Source organism: Manacus vitellinus, unplaced genomic scaffold (assembly GCF_001715985.3).
Source record: "Manacus vitellinus isolate BGI_N305 unplaced genomic scaffold, ASM171598v3 scaffold_9_pilon, whole genome shotgun sequence".
Lineage (NCBI taxonomy): Eukaryota > Metazoa > Chordata > Aves > Passeriformes > Pipridae > Manacus > Manacus vitellinus.
The window spans coordinates 11,091,911-11,109,838 of NW_021940917.1; the positions used below are offsets into that span (position 1 = coordinate 11,091,911).

A 17,928-nucleotide genomic window follows, 5' to 3' on the forward strand; every position below is an offset into this window, starting at 1 on the left:
AACAGCTTAATTTAATTTTCTTGGAATCCTTCTCATCTTTTAATTTCAAATTTAATTAGGCTGTAATTACAAATCTTCTGTCATATGCATAGTAAACCTGTTTCCTCTCTGTCATCCTACATATTAAAGTTAGCATATGCAACTTCTTGATATAGACCTTGAAATAATAACCTTTAACAGTTCAACACGCTACAAAACAAACTTTTAGAAGTGACCTGGGAAACCAATAGGAAACCGAATGTCAGTTCAGAACTAAATGTCATATACCTCCAGAGAGCAGGCAGCAGAAGGCAACTACATTCTAGTTTATCATTACTGCTAGCAGTATGCTAGTTGCCAAATAACTGCAAATGTGTTGTTCTGTAGCACCACTGAAGGGACTTCATAGCTGTGGCTGTATCACTTCTCCTGGTGACAAACGAAATGTCCTTGCAGGCAAGCTTTTTCGTTTCCAGAGCAGGCAAAGTGAGGTATTCAGTGCCTTAAGGATTTAGGTATAGCAGCAGCAAAACATATTTTTGAACTCTGACACAGCTCCACAAGCCTGCCTTTACAAATAGGAACACATTATTTTCTTTTCTAATTACTTTTTTGTCTCTCTGGACTCAAATAAAATGCAAGTTCAGTAAACAGCTAAATGAAACTAACCAAAGACAACACACACAGATTCTCATACAGTAAAGTTACCTTTTGAATTGTATATATATTTTTTTTTCTTACTTTCACTCTCCATTGCTAAAAAACAATAGAAAAATGTTGGTGCTGTGAATAACTTTACAGTCAGTTATACTTTACTCAGGTCACTGCCATCACTTAGGGAATGCACATTGAAATTTTCTCAGGTGAATTAAATAAAGGATTTCGTTTATAACCAAATTTTCACTATACTAACATTTTATAATACTGTTGATTCTAGAGGAAATCAATCATACTTTAAGAAATGTACAAGAAGGTTTCTACTGAAGACAATGCACTTGATTACCAACAGAGAAAAAGAAAAGGGTTTAAAAAGAAACAGGTAAAAAGGGAAAATAGAGAATAAAGGGAAAGAAGCAAAGGGATAAAAAGGAGGAAGAAAAAGAAAATTGTAAACCTTGAAAGAGAATTCAAGACATAATATTTGAATAGCACAAGGTTTGTAGTAATATTACAAAACAGCAAGTAGAAATTATCTATGCTACTGTCACAAAGTATGTAATTTGCTTTTTAAGTTTCAATCAAGGAAATATCAGGAGTAAAAATATTCAATACATCATTTTACTTAACAAAGACTACATTTGTTAACTTCATACCTTTAAAAAAAAAATTGATGTGTGCATGTGTGAACCACCACACAAATATTTTAATATGCATTTGATTAGCAGGCAGACACAAAACCAGCACTAATTCTAAAAAAAATTTAAATTATTTTAATTGTTGTAAGATATTACAGCATGAAAATTAATCCTAAAATTCAATTTACTTGTAAAGAAATACCCTTGAAGTGGATAAAAATAGAATTTTTTATTTTAAAACCTCATAAATAAATTAAATGTCTTTTCTAAAAAGCCATTTATACCAAAATTAGATGGATTTTCCTACTTAAAGGGTACATGAAATGACTACATCAGTTGAATGTTAAAAGCTCAAGGTCTTCTCAATTGTTTCATTGCTAAATATTATGCCAAATATTCCAAAAAAAAGCTTTATAGTCAGGAAAAAAAACCTGTTTTCTTTATTTCAGCTATAACACAGAAGACAAACAGTGGACAAGAGTGAAAAATTGCATGACAGGCTCTGTCTCTTTCAGGCACTTTCATAACTCTGAAAATAACATGTTCAACTATTTATTTGAAAGGTAAAAATCCTTCCCTTTAGGAATTCAAATTTCAGGAAATTACGCATTCTTTTAAATGAATTATCACTCGACTAGAATACCAACATGATGACGAGATGGGTCCCAAGGAGAAACAAGCAGTCCATTCTATGACTCCAAGTTGATACAACAACCTTTCTGGAAGGCACCAGGTTCCTGGCATACGTTGTGTGACTCCTTGAGGAAATGACCCAGTAAAAGGACACCTCATCTCAGGGAAGCACCAACCTCTGCTTATGCATGGCACAGAAGCAGCACACTAAAGGCAACAAAACCAATGGATCACAGGTCAGGATACACAATACAGTCTGAATGAGGAATGTCATACTCAACCCAAATACACAATAGCACTGAAGAGAACAGATGTCACCTTCTTCAAAACAAATACTGAAAATTAAACCTAAGCAACCTCAGGGCTGTTTTTTTACATCACCAGCTTTCATCAGGGCCTTAATAGCTCTGGCCCTCATCTCAAGCTCCAGAAGCTCCAGCTGTTGTGCTGATGGCTGAACATCTTCTGATGGAGGAACAGCTAAGGTCGACGCTTTGGGCTCCTTTGGGCTGGACTCTGCCAACCCCAGTATCTCATTCACACTTTTCTCAATGTCCTTCTGAAGGTCATCTATCTGACCAGCTCCACTCCTCACAGTGTTTTCTTGCACATCTGGGCCATCTTCTTCATTGCAGGGGCCTTCTATGTCACTATCATATGCATCTGCATTTATGCTGAGGACATCACTATCTTCTCCCTTGCCTGTAACACAAACACAGTAATCACACAGTTGCCTAATAGAACTGTTTTTATTTCAACTTACAAAACCATTTCTGCTTAAAGTACTACTCTGCAGATTAAGAGAGGGGTAAAAAGATCTATGATTATAAAACAACCAATTCCTATTCTTTTTCTCCTTCAACTTTCAAGGCTGATCTAATGTATACAATTGCTAATGCATTTTATGCCAATTTAAAAGAACATGCTGTATAGCAAAGCAGCAGTACCAGAAAAATTTATTCTATCCTATGAAGTTACATGACCTATTTTCCTAACTAAAACGTCTTAAGATATCACAAGAAAGCTTCTGCAGTGCAAAATTGATTATTGTTTATTATTTCTTAAGTAAACTTAATTTTCAAAATGCAATTGCAAAACTTATTCTCAACTATTTTATGTATTTCAAGGGGAGTGGGACACTGTAGTCAGGCACAGCACTAAAAATTAATAGAAAATCCACTTATAGTGCAACTATTCAGAATCTATCAAAAGTATTCCAGATGTATTTAACTTGATAAAAACATGGAGGAATTTGTGGCTTTGGCTTTTAATGGTGGCTGAAAGTTGAAGTATGTTTTTAAAAATGTGCTTAGAAGAGGCAGTGCAATAAAACAAAAGCAAAAGTCTAAAAGAACCTCAGTAGATGTTCTCACAATCCAGATACAAAGACACTTCGGCCTCAGAAGTTATTACTCCTTTACCAACCTTCGGATCTGTGGAAACTTACAGTAGGATTGGTTCCTTCTTAAAATAAATAATGTATATTCAGATGATGGTAAAGTTACTTATTCTAAAGACTTTATAGTAAATAAATCTTCATAATATAGGAAGTCTTAATATATATAAAGACTTCTTTTGGTAAAACCATTTTTATCACTTGCACAGGGGAAACAAATAAGGCTTTAGAAAAATATTACCCTTTCTTTAAACATTTTAATATGCCTTTAGGTACCCACATGCATTTGGTTTTAATCCATGAAAAGTGCCCAAAAACCTTAGGAAAGATCTATTTTTCTCGGGGTTTACAACATTCCTGCCATCATGTGGGTGTGAGGGAAAAAAAAAATCAATACTGGCTACTTGAAAAGCTATAAATGCAATTCCTCTGCTTAAAAAACAAAGGAAGGGAGGACCAAAATATCTCAAAATGGTTTTATAAATTATACATTTTAAAACATTAGTCCAAGGGTTTTACTAATTCAGGATTAAAGATTTTTTTTTACTATAGATACTTCAAAGAAGATATTCAGATATCCCATCCTGATCACTCCATGTCAGGCTATGATTTGTTACAGCATTTAAGTTCAGATTTAAGAATACTGCACATTTACCCTGAGAATGTACTCCTGATTTAGGATCTTAAATAGTCATTAATCTAGTACCTCGTAACATGGGTTTATTGGATTACAAAAACTGGCCATAATACTGGTAAATACAGTATATTTGGGAAAATACACAGCTAATGTATGAGGCATGTCCTACATTCCAATCAAAGCTTAGAGGAAAGCAAATTCAGCTCATGCAAATGTGTGATAAGACATAAAAAGAAGTTTACAGATAACTTTTGGTCTTTGTTTTTTGGAAGACAAATCACAATTTTGAAGCAACAAAATCTAAAACCCTAAAATATAAACAAAGGTACAAAAAAAATCCTCCTCACAGCAGTGTATATAAAAAGTACTCATAAGATGAACACATCAGGGTCTTCTTTTGATCCTAAGTAGTCTTGACCTGTCCCTACTGTGACAGTAACTTCAAGATTAATATTTCAGTTTCAGATGCAGCATTTCACATACTACTTGAGTTACCTTTGAATATTATTTTTTCAACTTGACTTTGCAAGACACAAAGTATGTGAAAGATCAGAAGCAATGGGAATCAACAGGATAAAGAAACAGAAATTCTGCTGCCTTGCTGCACTTTATCAGTCAGCATTTACCTAACATGTTCATCAACCAGGGATCAGAAAGCTAGGTGCATCAATGGATCATAGATCAAAAGCCTAAAAGTTAACTTCTGAGGATACTCATCCTAATTCACTGCCAAAGTTAAACTGACTTTGTACTGAATCTGGCTGGGATGGAGTTAATTTTCTTCACAGCAGACTCCATGTTGCTGTTTTTGGACTTTTTTTCTGAAACAGTGTTGACAACACACCAGTTTGGCTAGTGCTGAACAGGGCTTGCACAGCCTCAGGTCTTTCCCTGTTTCTGACTATGACCCCACAGAGAGTAGAGTGGGGTTGTGCAAGAAGCTGGGAGGGATACACAGACAGGACAGCTGAGACAAATTGACCAAAGGGATATCCTCTTCCATATGACATTGTGCTCTTGACAAAAGAAGGAGGAAAGAAGGAGGAAGGAGAGATGTTCAGTGTTATGGCATTTGTCTTCTCAAGTAACTGTTATGCTGAGGCTCTGCTTTCTAGGAAGTGGCTAAAAATCTGTCAGTGGGAGGTTGTGAAAAAATATCTAATTTTGCTTTGTTTCAGTGCACAGCTCTTGTTTCACTTGTTAAACTTGCTTCTTAAGTTTTTCTCATTTTACTTTTCTGATCATCTTCTATACCCTACTGAGGAACAAGTAATTGAGAGATTGGTATGTGCCTACTGCTGGCTGGGCTCAGCCCACCATAGGATTCTTTTTGGAATTAAATGGCCACATTAAGAAGAAACAAAACATTAAGTCCTTCATGATTGTCCCAAACTTCATAAGGATGAGGAAGGTGGGCAGAACAGTTATGTGTTCTATTCAGAATTTGGAACCTCCACTACTGTATAAATACAGTGTTCCTACAAGCTTATTAGCCTACAGATGTTTAAGGAGCTAAGAGGCTTTATTTTCCTCTTTTGCAGCTGTATTTTTACTCAGTAGTAAAGATAGTGGCTGGCATTTCTTATTATCTTTTTCATTTTGATAATTTCTACTTTTTCCTTCATCTACATTACAAAATTCACTTTAACACACTTAATTTCATTTTTAAATTTTATTTTATCTGCTTCTGCTTATCCTCTCATTCTATCCTTTTCTTCCCATAGCATCTCAGGCTGCAGCACAGCAGAACGATTGGAGTTATACTTTTTAACTTACATTGATATTCTTAGTAGCTCTTTAAAGCTAACAACTTGAGTGGAGCCACTGTTATTGTCCAAAGCCATCATGACACTTTGGTTGATTAACTCATAAAAAACACCTATGCAATCACCCGCAACCATCATCAATTCCCTTTGATAACACAAAAGTGGAAGAAATCTGCAGGAAATCTGTCAGTTCTAACATCCCTCCATTTAGTACAGCAAGCAACATTTAAAGGATTCCTCACAAAGTCATAGCAACTCACTCCTAAAAGTTTTGATGCTTTTATTATGACTCTTTCCTTCTCCATTTAACTCCTGTCACTAATTGCTTCAGAAAAGAACACATTTCACAAAGTAAATACAAAAGACATCTCTTAGAAAAGCATTCTAAATTGTGAAAAGGAAGTTGCAAGACACAAATAATGTTACATTTGTGCAGAAGAGAAATCAAGCTTAGAAGAATTTGCAACATTCTCTGATTGGAAAAGCTATTTCTGATGTATTGCATACAGCTAGTCCAAATGAAAATAAACATACTGAAACAGAAACACCTACAGTTCTAGTGCTTCATGCACAAACTAATACAAGCAGTTATTATTCAGTGCTGATTTAATGACTGAAATAAAATAAATACTGCTGCAGGTTAAAAATACTATTTCCTTGTGTAGGAAGTACTCAAATGTGCACCACTAACTTACTTGCCTTTGCATCTTCTATTCTGCCAATCACTGAATGTCTCACCCACTATAATTTTGCATTTAAAAAGAGAAAGTAGAGAAGAAAAAACATTCATCCTCAGTGGTTCAAAGACTTGAGTGTGTACTTCTACTGGCACTGATTTCAAGTAAAATATGCCAGTTAACAGGAGTGGTGGGTGTCAAGCACCATTTTGTTGGACCTTGGCTCTACACAATCAAAAAAGGAAAGGTATCATATATCAAGACTGAAAAAAGTGACTAAATTACAAGCAGTCCTTTGGCAAACAATTATTATAATGGATTTCTATGAATGTAAAAACAAAGTACTGTAGACTCATACGATCATTTCAACGTAAACTAAAATTGACACTCGAATTCAGCAAATAGTAATAGCAGTATTAGCAATCACCTACACATCAATAAACTTTAATGATTGAAGTTCCTCTTCAGCTGAAAAACGAGATATGAAGAGCCAAATGACCATTGTAAGAACTTTACTCATATCCAGAAGCTAAACTAGCAAATTTTGAAAAGTTGCAATTTGTTTCCACCCATAAAAAACTCTCCACTCCTACAGACTTAAGAAGCCAAAGTTCCTACAATGTCTTCTTCAATGCTCCCATCAACTTTTCTGTAATTGGGCTCAGGGCCAATGTTGTAACCCTACATCAGCTTATTTCTAAGAGAATACTTCTCTGTGATTGCAGCTACTATTCACAAGAGAGCTGTGCATAACCTGGAATCAGTCACTGAGCAACACTGAGAAAATGAAATTTCAGCTTTCTCTACTGCATACCTTGTTTTGATTCCTGACCTTCCAGCTTGCTGTCTTCTCTCAGAGAAGAAGTTGAGTCTATACTGTTGTCCTGTCTGGAAAAAATTAAGAACACACTGTAACCATCATAACTTACAATTTAGTGTAACTTTTTAAAGAAACTAAAGAAATTATGAGGTGGTAGGCCAATAAGCCCACTGCAGGGAATCAAGGAAGAAGGAACATACAGAGTGTTAATCTGAGCAATTGAAAACACACCTTTTTTTTGCTTTGCCTAGTTATACACAAGGATAAAGCAATTATTTCCACTACATCCTAGCCTTTCAGCGTAACTATCCTCAGTGGTTACAGCTGAGGAACCACAGCTTCTCACATTAGGAGCTTTTCCCTAAAACTCGACATAAACTGTCACAGAGTTAAACGATTTGAAAAAACAACAGTTTCTGCTGCATTCAAATACTATTTACTGTTTTACTTCGAAAGTAAAAAGTTACTTTCATGAAGTTATAATTAGCCCACCACTACCTAGCTCTCCAAAACAACAATCTCATGGTTTCACAAAAGGATACTTTTAAATATTAAACTGCAACTGAGCTGTTACATTGTATCCAGTACCTGCATTTCTCTAGTCCGTCTATTTAAAGATTTCTACCCTTGACTTGTAGCGTTTCAATTGCATTGTACAAGGGATAAGGAGGAGACACTTCCGTGAAATGTTCATGTACTTCACACACTTAACACCTATTAGTTATAAAAACTGCGAAAATACAGCGAAACATGCAGGAAGGGCACAGGTGGAAGGACCCAGCAGCACAGGATGGATTTACGTTTATGCCATTTTTAGTGAGCATTTTAAAAGCAGAATTGCCCATTTCCTAAACTGGTACTGCTGGTGTGGCACTGATTTCATATACAGTAATATGGAATCAGTGCAACTATCTTGCCTGTGGGAGCTTAATAACACTATAAAAAGGAAGCAGTACTCCGGCACCACAGATGTAAATACGATGACTAATTGTCACTGGGTATCTGTCAAAGGGTCTCGGCTTGAAGGGGCAAAAAGGACAGACGACACACACGAGGATGGTGAGACAGAGATGTCTGCCTGCTCAGAGCAGCAGGCAGCCTTTTATTAGGTTCTCCCACTTCTACTTTCCCACACACACAACACAAACACATTTCCACAAAAACACTGAGGAATGCGCACCTGCACTTCAGCCACACAGCTCAAGGCTGTGTCCATGGGAATTATCTAACCGGCTCCACTGCTCCCACGGAAAATGGCCTAACACCCCGCAACACTCCAAACTCCTCAAGCTTCAGTTGTGGGGCTGTGACTTCACCCCACAACTAATAACTTGTTTTTCAGTAGTGGCCTTAAGGGTCTTCCTAAAATCGAATACTGATCTACTTTCCCCATGCTCTCCAAGTTGTCTTTTTTTCCCTAGGTGTTCAACATTTATGTCAGGGAGGAGAACACCGTAATACTCCTGGACATCCTGGTCTGAGAGGCAGCTATTTTCACTTCTATTTCTTTTTCTGAAGTAGCAAAGGCTACAAATCAACAAATTCTTTTTTTTCTCCCACCTTTTTTAGCCATTGGAAAATAAATGTGTAAAATAGTATACAATAATTGATTATGGAAAATGTGAGCTATTTTCATAATGCACACAGCACCCCAAAAAATAGATTTTTTAATGTTATGCACCTCAATAGAAGACAGACAAATGTACTGCCCAATGCCATTACAATAAACTGAGAATAGACTATTTACTGTGACAAATTTTTCTCAGAACTCAGTGGTATCCTTTCAGCTTGTTTTCCTACTTGGTCAACTCAACTGGAAACTACAAAGAATGAAAAATGTACACTTCTTCCAAGATTTTCAATGTCATGCATCAGTATGCAGATGCTTGTAATTCACCCTCAAACCTCAGGCTAGTCTAGCCAACAAGTAGGACGAGAGGTCTGGGAGTAAGGTATCAAATAGACTGGAAAATCAGAAGGTGAATTCCTAAAATACACCAGGCCCTGCAAGCAGGCAAATTCAGGGACCTTAATGGAGCACTAAACACTCCAGAGATCAATAGTCTGTCAGCTACTGGGGACAATCACAGGCCTGCACCTGCCATTGGACAGGCCTACATGCACAAGGAGGTCTGATCAGCAGCTGGAGTGGGGATACAAACCTTGTGGGCTTGTGTGCCAGCAGCTGGGGAGAGCTGTGAGCTGTATCGGATCTAGTCCAGCTACCTGGAAGGAACAATTTGATTTTTTCTTTTTTTCCTTTTATTATTTTTTTTTTTTTTGGTAAACAATTCCTAGCAGTTTGTTATACTTAGTCACCTATCTCTTGACCAAAATAAGGTTGTGATATACCCTTTAGCAGAAGCTGCTTGGGCTGCCCCTGCTCCTACCCCATCCTCCTTCATGCACATGGTTCATCATTTTGAACTGAGTAGTCAGCTCTGCACTGGAGAGCAATATGTCACCAGAAAAAGCCCAAGCTTGCACCAGTAGCATCAGGCAACAAATTTTACATCTCTGGTACCACCTTGAGATCTGATGAGGAATTATAATCACCTCTTTGACAGAAAGAGGTGATTGAACCTCTACAGTTCAAACAACAGCTGTGAAATTATCTACACCCATTTTAACAGCCATGTAAAAAGAAATTATCAACTGAAAAAATTCACACACTGAAACTTGTAAAGTTTCCTCCTGTTTCCTTCATTCTATCAATGATTATACCAAAACCACATTCCATAAAAGACTACCTCCTTATGAGTAAAAGAATTTTTAGAACCCACAAGTACTTTAACAGCACATTTTACTCTCTCAGAATTGACAGGATTGGACTGTACTGCTGGTGAACCTCCATGACTTCCTTTCACAGGCAAGCATTTTGCACCATCTACTGGCCCACCAGATGCATTTCAGTCCAGTTCAGTTTTGCTTTCAATTTGTTAACCTTGTTTAATTTGTTTGCTAGTGAAAAAATATTTTTCCCCTAATTATCTATACTGTGGTTTAGATTTAAAAAGAGGTAGTACAATATCTTGTCTTCAAACAATGGGAGTAGAAGATATGCTAATCTAAAATTAAGGGACAGTACACAAATTTAATACCCTCTTCTTTCATGCTATGCTAGTGACAACAGTAATTCAGAGTTCCCTCTTTTTATCAGCCTTTAAAGATACTTCTCCCTCAGGGATGATAGTTAAGTTCAAAGTCCCTCTTCCAAGCAATAAACTCAGCATTTTTAATTTATTTTTTTAACAGAACAACAATTTCGCAGTATGATCTTTTCAGCAGAAAGAAGCTAACTACAGTTACAGTTTGTTGACGACAAATGTTGTAAATTAAATTTACCTTGTTTTATGTAGAGCATACATTTCATATTGGCATGCTCCACACCAGTGCAATGCTTACCTGGGTTCACACATGTAGATTCTGTATACCATTTGTTACAGGAATTTGCATAGTTGTCAAAGACATTTGGGTTTGAGGGTGAATTCGTATCACAACTCCAGTAGATTATGCAAAGTGAGGTAAGACAGTAGCACAGGTTAGGAAAAGGGCTACCGGTCATAGGCGTGGATGGCTAAGGATTAAGACAGTAGCACTGCAGTACTGGTGTCTGGGATACCAAGTTTCTCCTGGTTGGAGACCAGGAGGGAAAGTCTTGTGAGGGAAAAAAATATCTTAATAAAGTGGACTAGAAGAAAGTCTGAAAACATGAGAGACAGTCATGCTGATACTTTCTTTACGGGGCTTTCAATAATCACTAAGAAACATTCACCTAAATCTCCTGTGTGAGGCTTGAGTTCAGTATCTCTGCTATTCTTGACATAAAGATGATGTACTGTCGTGAATTAAAATTTGCCTTTGCACTTAGTTCCAAGTCTAAAAAACATTTCTACAATCCCAAGTCCTTGTAAGATTCTTGCCAATTTTCATTCCAAGGATAGTTTTCAATGACAAATGAGAACTAAAATAATTATCAGGAAGCAATTAAAAAAAGTAAGGAGAAAAAAGTTCTCATAAAGTAGTGTTCCTTAAGAAAGGTATCTCAAATGACAGATGCTAATCAAATAGTTTAATGAACTATAAAAGTTCCCTCAGTCCTTCTATAGGTGTTGTTTGAGGACATCACAAGAACAGAAAACACTGAACCAAATTAGCCAAATGCTAATGTATCTGTTCACTGGCTCATGTAGCCTGTTGTTTCAGTGATTCCAAATGGTGAATATAACCAAATTGTCCCCCTGGGGTAAATACCACATTGCAGTTCCATGCTTGTGAACAGCCCAGTACCCAGGAGCACATGCTAAAACAAGGCAAAACTTTAAACTGCCAACCTTTCTAAAAGAAAACAAGCAGAAACTGCACTTATGACTGCAAAGCAGTAAAAAGCCTATAAATTCTTTAAAGAGCAAATATTAAACTTCAAATTTTCATTCAGTGAAAAAAATAAGCCCATTAAAATTTTGAAAGCAAAAGGTCATTTGTTTACACACATGTGAACATACGATCACTATAATAATATTAGCATGCTTGTTCTTTCAATTATGTTTTACTATTACAGCATATAACTTACTTTCATTCCTTCTGCTGGAGGATATTTAAATAGCTGCATTTAGGGTTACAGGAAAGAAATAGCTCAAGAACATACCTCTTGAATGAGGTGGGAAGAATGACTATTTGGTTTCCCAAGGCATTATTTGGCTCCTTTCAATTAAGTATCTGAAATTTAACTGGAAGCTTGGTATACGGTAATTCTCCTGGTTTAATGGTACTCCATTGCAGAAAGTAACACAGAAACAGTAACAAAAATCTGAGAACTGCATAGACAAAAATCTATACAGAGCTCACAAGTAATGAAGTAATTTATTGCAACAGCAATTTCCAGTTACTGTCAAAAATAGGCCCTGCCTCTTCAGTTCTTCTGCACAGTTATTGCAGGATTTCTAGTGCTTGACATAGAAGAAGCTAGTGACAAAAGAGCAAATGTTTTACATGTTAATGGAAGCATGTGAAGCTTTTATAGAGCTGAAAAAAAAGCCCCAGGACTTCCTCTTTTGGTGGCAGAATGAGGACATGTACAAAAACAACAAAAAAAGGAAGATCCAATTTACACTTAGATGTGATACCACCCAAAAGCATCAGATAAAGATCTGAATTCTGCAATTTTCCCTGTACCTGGAGAAACTTCTCTAAATCCCTGCTGCTTTTAGCTGTTGGAGACAAGAAGCAGGTCTTTAGAGACAGAGAGTCATTTGCCTATTTTAGGGGAAAAAAAAGACACAGTTCAAACTGTACCCTTCTAAGGAAGCCTGTAAATTTTCATACACTTGTAATTTCTTGAGATGTATTGATTAAAACTTTCTGGATTTCTGTTGATATATGCACATTTCTGAGGTTTGTCTGTTTGGGGTTTTTTTAAGGACAAAAATGAAAAAAACAAATTGATGTTTCCATCAGCTAATACATTTTGGATTAGAGTAAGACTTGGTATTCACTTTTTCCCTTTCCACATTTACGCTTCCATGAAAACAACTAATACAAGTCAGACTTAAAACAAAAAAGCCCTAATGCTTTACTTTTGCAACATTAATAGAACGCAGGAAAAAGAAGTCAATCACATGAAAACCACAAGTAATGAAGACAATCTAGGGAGAACCAACAATAAGAATACAAACAGAGAAACTGCCTTTTTTGTTATGAAAAGTCTTTTCTCTTCTAAGAGAAGATAAATTCACCCACTTAAACTCAGATTATAATTATAAATATACTAACAACTGAAATTGTTAGCAATGCAGCATTCACTATTTTTTCATGATTGCATGTTTAGCTTCTCTGCCGGCTGACTTGTTGCTGAAACACAGTTTCTGAAGTTTTGCAAACTTGCATTTATAATTATTTACACACAGGTTGCAAAGAAGCTACCCTAACACCCAAAGATTAGCCCTAATTAGTAAAAAGGGCTTGTTACCATTTACAGTTGTAAAAGGATAATACTAGTCTACTTACTGAGTGCTGGACTTTAACATAAAACCTTAACTTTCTTTGTTTCCTCCTATCCCTTTATTTTTCTACCATCCAAACAGCTTTCCCATTTTGTTTTTTTTTTTAATGCTGGCACACAGCTGAACCTATGAGCCACGGTCCTCAGACAGCACCCATGTGTATAGCACACTATTTTTTAAAGGCAGAAGAAAAGCCACAATTCCTAAACCAACATACCTTGCCTGCCCAGTTTGAAGAGGTCTGAAATCTTAAACTCTCAGGATAGAGACAGAGATACAAGAGCAGGGGGCACCTCAAGCATTGTTTCCAAAAGGAAGCAATCTGCTTCATAACTATGATCAACATCTCTCATTCTTTTACTTTTTTAAAACACAATTTTTTCTTGATTTTGCTGTCAGTTACTGAAACCTTCCTACTTGACACAGGCGAATAGGTTAAGTGTCTTCAGATATCCACTAGTTAAAAATGGTAAATCCTTCTTGCTTTTCTTATTTTATTGTTTTATCCATTAATTCCCTCTTTTTAGATTTTTACCATCTCAAATAATTTTCACATAAGCAAGAATTTACCCAATCTACTGTAACTAAGGGTCATAAATACAAGTCTCAACATTAGCAAACATCTTTTAGACACAGACCCACCTCACTGAAACCCAGCAGCACTAATCCTGCCATAACTCTCGAAGATAAAGAACATTTAATATATTTTGCAATAGTAAAGAGCTTGTGAATTAGGCCTTAAAAAACGCCCAACAAATCCAACATATAATTTCTCCAGGAATCAAAACCCTGAGGCATTTTTCATGGTTTATTTAGCCAAAAAGTTTGTCTTCTCATTCTATTTAGAACTTTGCTGGCAAAACATCAATCACTTAGCAGAGACTCCTTTACATAAAGAGACCATATATTTAGCATATTTTGTAATTTTTGATTTTCTCTATTTGCGTTTTTAAACAGTCAGCAGAGAGAAATGTCCAAATTAAGAAAACTAACTTTCATGTGTCCTAATACAGACCCTATTCACAGATCATGTAAACAACAAATAGCAAAGAGGGATACAGTGACAAATGGGCTCCAAATGGAACCTTAAAAGAAATAGTGTCAGAGGGTTTGAAAACTGTATCATGAGAAAAAAAATGAAACATAATTTAGTATCACTCTGTTTTCTTGTGTTTATATGATGAGATGCGATCAAAGAAAATTACTTCATTCAGTAACTGCATAGCCTGTTCTGAATCAGACAGAATCAGAAGTTAGGTCTCCGTTAAATAAAAATACTGACCAGAGTGTGAAATTTGGATTACTACCAATAGTAATTTGGATTACTGTTACTACTACTGTTCCCATTCAGTAGGTTTAGATAAACCAACAAAACCAGCAGCTAAGAGGTACTTGAATCTGCCCAATATTGGTGTACTGTCTTGTACTCAAAGATTCATTAAGTGTGCATTGAATCTGTGGACCAGCTGAAACCAGGTCAGTGCTGAAAACACAAAAGCTTATTCATCTTCTAGAAGCAAATTAGCCTCCTAAGATTTGATGTGTTGTGAGTGATAACTAGTAACTTTCTTTTCCCCTTCACTACTTCCACAGAAACTATCAAACAGGTGAACTCTTTCTGACAAAGAAATGGTCTTTAAAAAACAGACAAGCATTTTAAGAAAACTTTAAAAAGTGTTGGCCTCTACAAAACTGACAGATGTCAAGAATAAGAAACCGGAAGCCTCTGCTGTTGAGAAGCCTCTGTTCTTGAAATGCTACATTCTACATCATCCCTAACAGAGGACACTGAGTGTCAGTGCTGCTTCAGCTGGGGCAGGATGAAGGACCAGAAAGAAAACAGAAGGGATAAATCTCAGCTGAAACAAAAACACACAAAATTCACTGACCTAAGTGGGAAGGGGTTACTTAACCTGCTTTAGCTCACACAAAGAGAGTTAACCTAAATCAAGAGCCCTCTGTTGCAGGCTTCAAGTGTGAACGTTTAAGTACCACAATTCAGCTGATGGGTAGTATGCCACTATGAACCCAGTTATGTGCTCAAGACACATTTAATGTTATAAAGTGACAAATTCCTTTTTGTAAGTTTAGTGCTTGCCAGTGGTCACAGATAACTGTCATTCAACTGGAGTAATTACTTCATTAAGGATATAGCACTAGGGTTTTTCAATGATATATTTGATCATTTCTTATGAAAAATCTCTGTATTGTTCAGTCTTCTTAAAGTAAGTTTAAGTGTTTTTTCTTTTACTCACTGACTGACTGAATCATCTCCAGTCTTGTCTCCTCCATTTGTCTCCTCGTCAGTATCAGAATCAGCTCCCATCCTGCCTAGATATACACAGTTTCAAACACGAAAATTTAGGAAGGTGATATAATTAATACTACATAATTAGGCTTACTCTTAATTATTAACTCTATTACAATTAGCAGAAGAGGATTTTTTTCCCAGTTAAAGCATAAGTTCTAAAATTAGACTTCATCAAAACCAAAAGCCTTATTTGTGAGCTTTCTGCTAGCCACATGGTTGACATTTTTCATTTATACTGTATTACAAAAAAACTTATTAGGTGTTCCTAGCACAATACTAGAGGTGCTAAGCACAGGAGACAGAATTAACAGCATGATACTCCACAAAACTCAAGACTTGAAGAGTTCCACTTCACTGAGAAGACAACAATATGTTTACAAATAAATTCTATAGCCTTTAAATGTCAAGTGGAAATTCAATAAAATAACAAAAAGCTGGAGTGTCATATCCTTAATCCAAGTACATGAACTGTGTGTCCTGATGGAACAGAGGGATTATGTACACACTAATATGTACTTAACAGTGTGTGTAAAGATGTATAAGTATATAAAGCAGCTAGAAAGAGTATAAATCCTGTTGAGGCAGACTATTCTCTGGTGTACAGTGGAGTCTAGAAGTTTAATTCATACCTTCAAGTATCTTCAACAGGTTTTTTTCAGATAACAGCTCCAACTGCTCCATGCAAAGTCTTTTGATTTCATCCATGGAACAGTTCTAAGAAAACAGGTAAGACAGACAACAAACTACTAAAAAATTCTGAGAAAAGAGTAATTCTAAACATAAGTAGTACTCCAACTGTAATGAATGAAGAGTTAACTTGGATTGCAAGCCCCTCTCATGTTATCTGCATTGATGCAACTGCTGTAGAAAACTAGATGTTCCAGTTTTGACAACTACCAGAAATAGCATAGGTGTAGTTTTTCTCTGAAAAATTAAGCAATACACAGTATCAGTTACTTGATGTGTGGCTGGGAGTTTCCACTGCAGCTGCAACACTGAGCATTATAAATACCAGACCATATGTGTGAAGCATGGGACAGCAAACAACTGCAGACCTGCTTACTCCTAATTCTCCATCAGTCGGGAGGAAGTGGATGACATAATTAAGCGTGCAAAGACCAGAGCCAACTGTTGAATACAAGTTCACAAACTGAAGAAAATACTGCTATTGACAACACACAGTTGCATATCACAACATTGAAAATAAAAGAAATATGTAAACTGTGATTCATCTCTCACGCTCAATACATCTGTCATACCTCTTGGTGACACAATGTGGTAATTTTGCACTTTCAAATGAGCTATGACACCACATACAAGTACCAAAATTAAGAAGTGCTGAACATATTGTAACACTCACAGTCCTACAGTAGGCTGGGTTCTATACCACCAGGCAATTTCCTTACAAACTCAGTAATGTCTTTGCTTTCGGCTGCTCGACCTCTTTTCTTCTCCCAGAGATGAGAAACGGATGAGACTGTATGCAATTCCATATGTGTTTAAAATGAAGAAATCCTGCCTCACTTATATTAATAATACAACTCATTCGGATTAGTTAAAAACTAGAGACAAAAATTTTAAAACTACTAACATCACACAAATGGCACTTCACCTTCTTCTGTACAGACTGCTAGCTTAACTTATTTTTTTCTATGTCCTGCTGTTCACAAGACTCAAAAGGCATATGTTCAAAGCCAGTAAAACTCTAGCTTTAGTCCACAGAAGTTACAGCTTCAGAAGTTGTTTATCAACACAGGGTTTTATTTTCTTATCTCAGACACTACTTTAATATCATAAAAAGAAAATCAGCTGACATAAACAGAAATCAACAATTTATTAACAAATCATCATATTAATTACTGAACAACATTACTGAATTTACTCTTTGCAGTTATGAAATTCCTTTTGCACTTAACTAAACAGTACAGAGAGATAGTATAAAAATAAGCCTACAGTTCAGCAACAGCTGAGCAGTATAAAAAGGAGTAATCAAGAATAACTACAGCAAATCTTTAAACAGTCTCATTTCCAGTCTAGAAAAACTTCTTTACTTAAGAAAAGTACTTGACTTGACAGTGACTTCTTTACTTAAGAAATATACAGGTAGCTTTTAAATTCTAAATCCACTAGACTTAAGAGATGAACATGCTTTGTTACACAAGGATTCAAGATCATAACAAGTATATCAATGTCAAGTTTATTTCGGTACCTTTAAAGTATCAGGCAGCATCCTCTGTAGTTTCTTCTCCCCTATGACACAGAAACATTGTTGAAGCATTTCCTTTTTGTCCGCAATGTAGAAACTGACAGGTTTGAGTGACACTGTGAGATCTAATCCTCCTTCTTCTACATCACTGGGTTGTTCAGTTTCTTCCACTTTTTCTCCAGATGGTACATTGCATTTTGCTTCCT

General features: G+C 36.1%; 1 protein-coding gene across 1 annotated transcript; it reads right to left on the reverse strand.

Annotated features, from left to right (window-relative positions):
• Window positions 1–1,684: 1,684 nt before the first annotated feature.
• CAAP1 (caspase activity and apoptosis inhibitor 1) lies at window positions 1,685–17,928 on the reverse strand. Its single transcript, XM_018086177.3, has 5 exons — window positions 17,726–17,928; window positions 16,146–16,230; window positions 15,461–15,536; window positions 7,198–7,271; window positions 1,685–2,609 (listed from the first exon to the last, which is right to left on the reverse strand). The coding sequence occupies exons 1-5, from the start codon at window positions 17,792–17,794 to the stop codon at window positions 2,266–2,268; spliced, it is 648 nt and encodes a 215-aa protein (XP_017941666.1). The 5' UTR covers window positions 17,795–17,928; the 3' UTR covers window positions 1,685–2,265.

What these genes read in the sequence shown, in the direction of transcription:
- CAAP1 (XM_018086177.3), bottom strand. Translation starts at nt 17,794, where the DNA reads ATGCTTCAACAATGTTTCTGTGTCATAGGGGAGAAGAAACTACAGAGG. An exon ending in CCTGTTGAAGATACTTGAAG is followed by an intron (nt 15,537 to 16,145) that starts GTATGAATTAAA and finishes GTGTATATCTAG; the next exon opens with GCAGGATGGGAGCTGATTCT. An exon ending in AGGTCAGGAATCAAAACAAG is followed by an intron (nt 2,610 to 7,197) that starts GTATGCAGTAGA and finishes TTTGTGTTACAG; the next exon opens with GCAAGGGAGAAGATAGTGAT.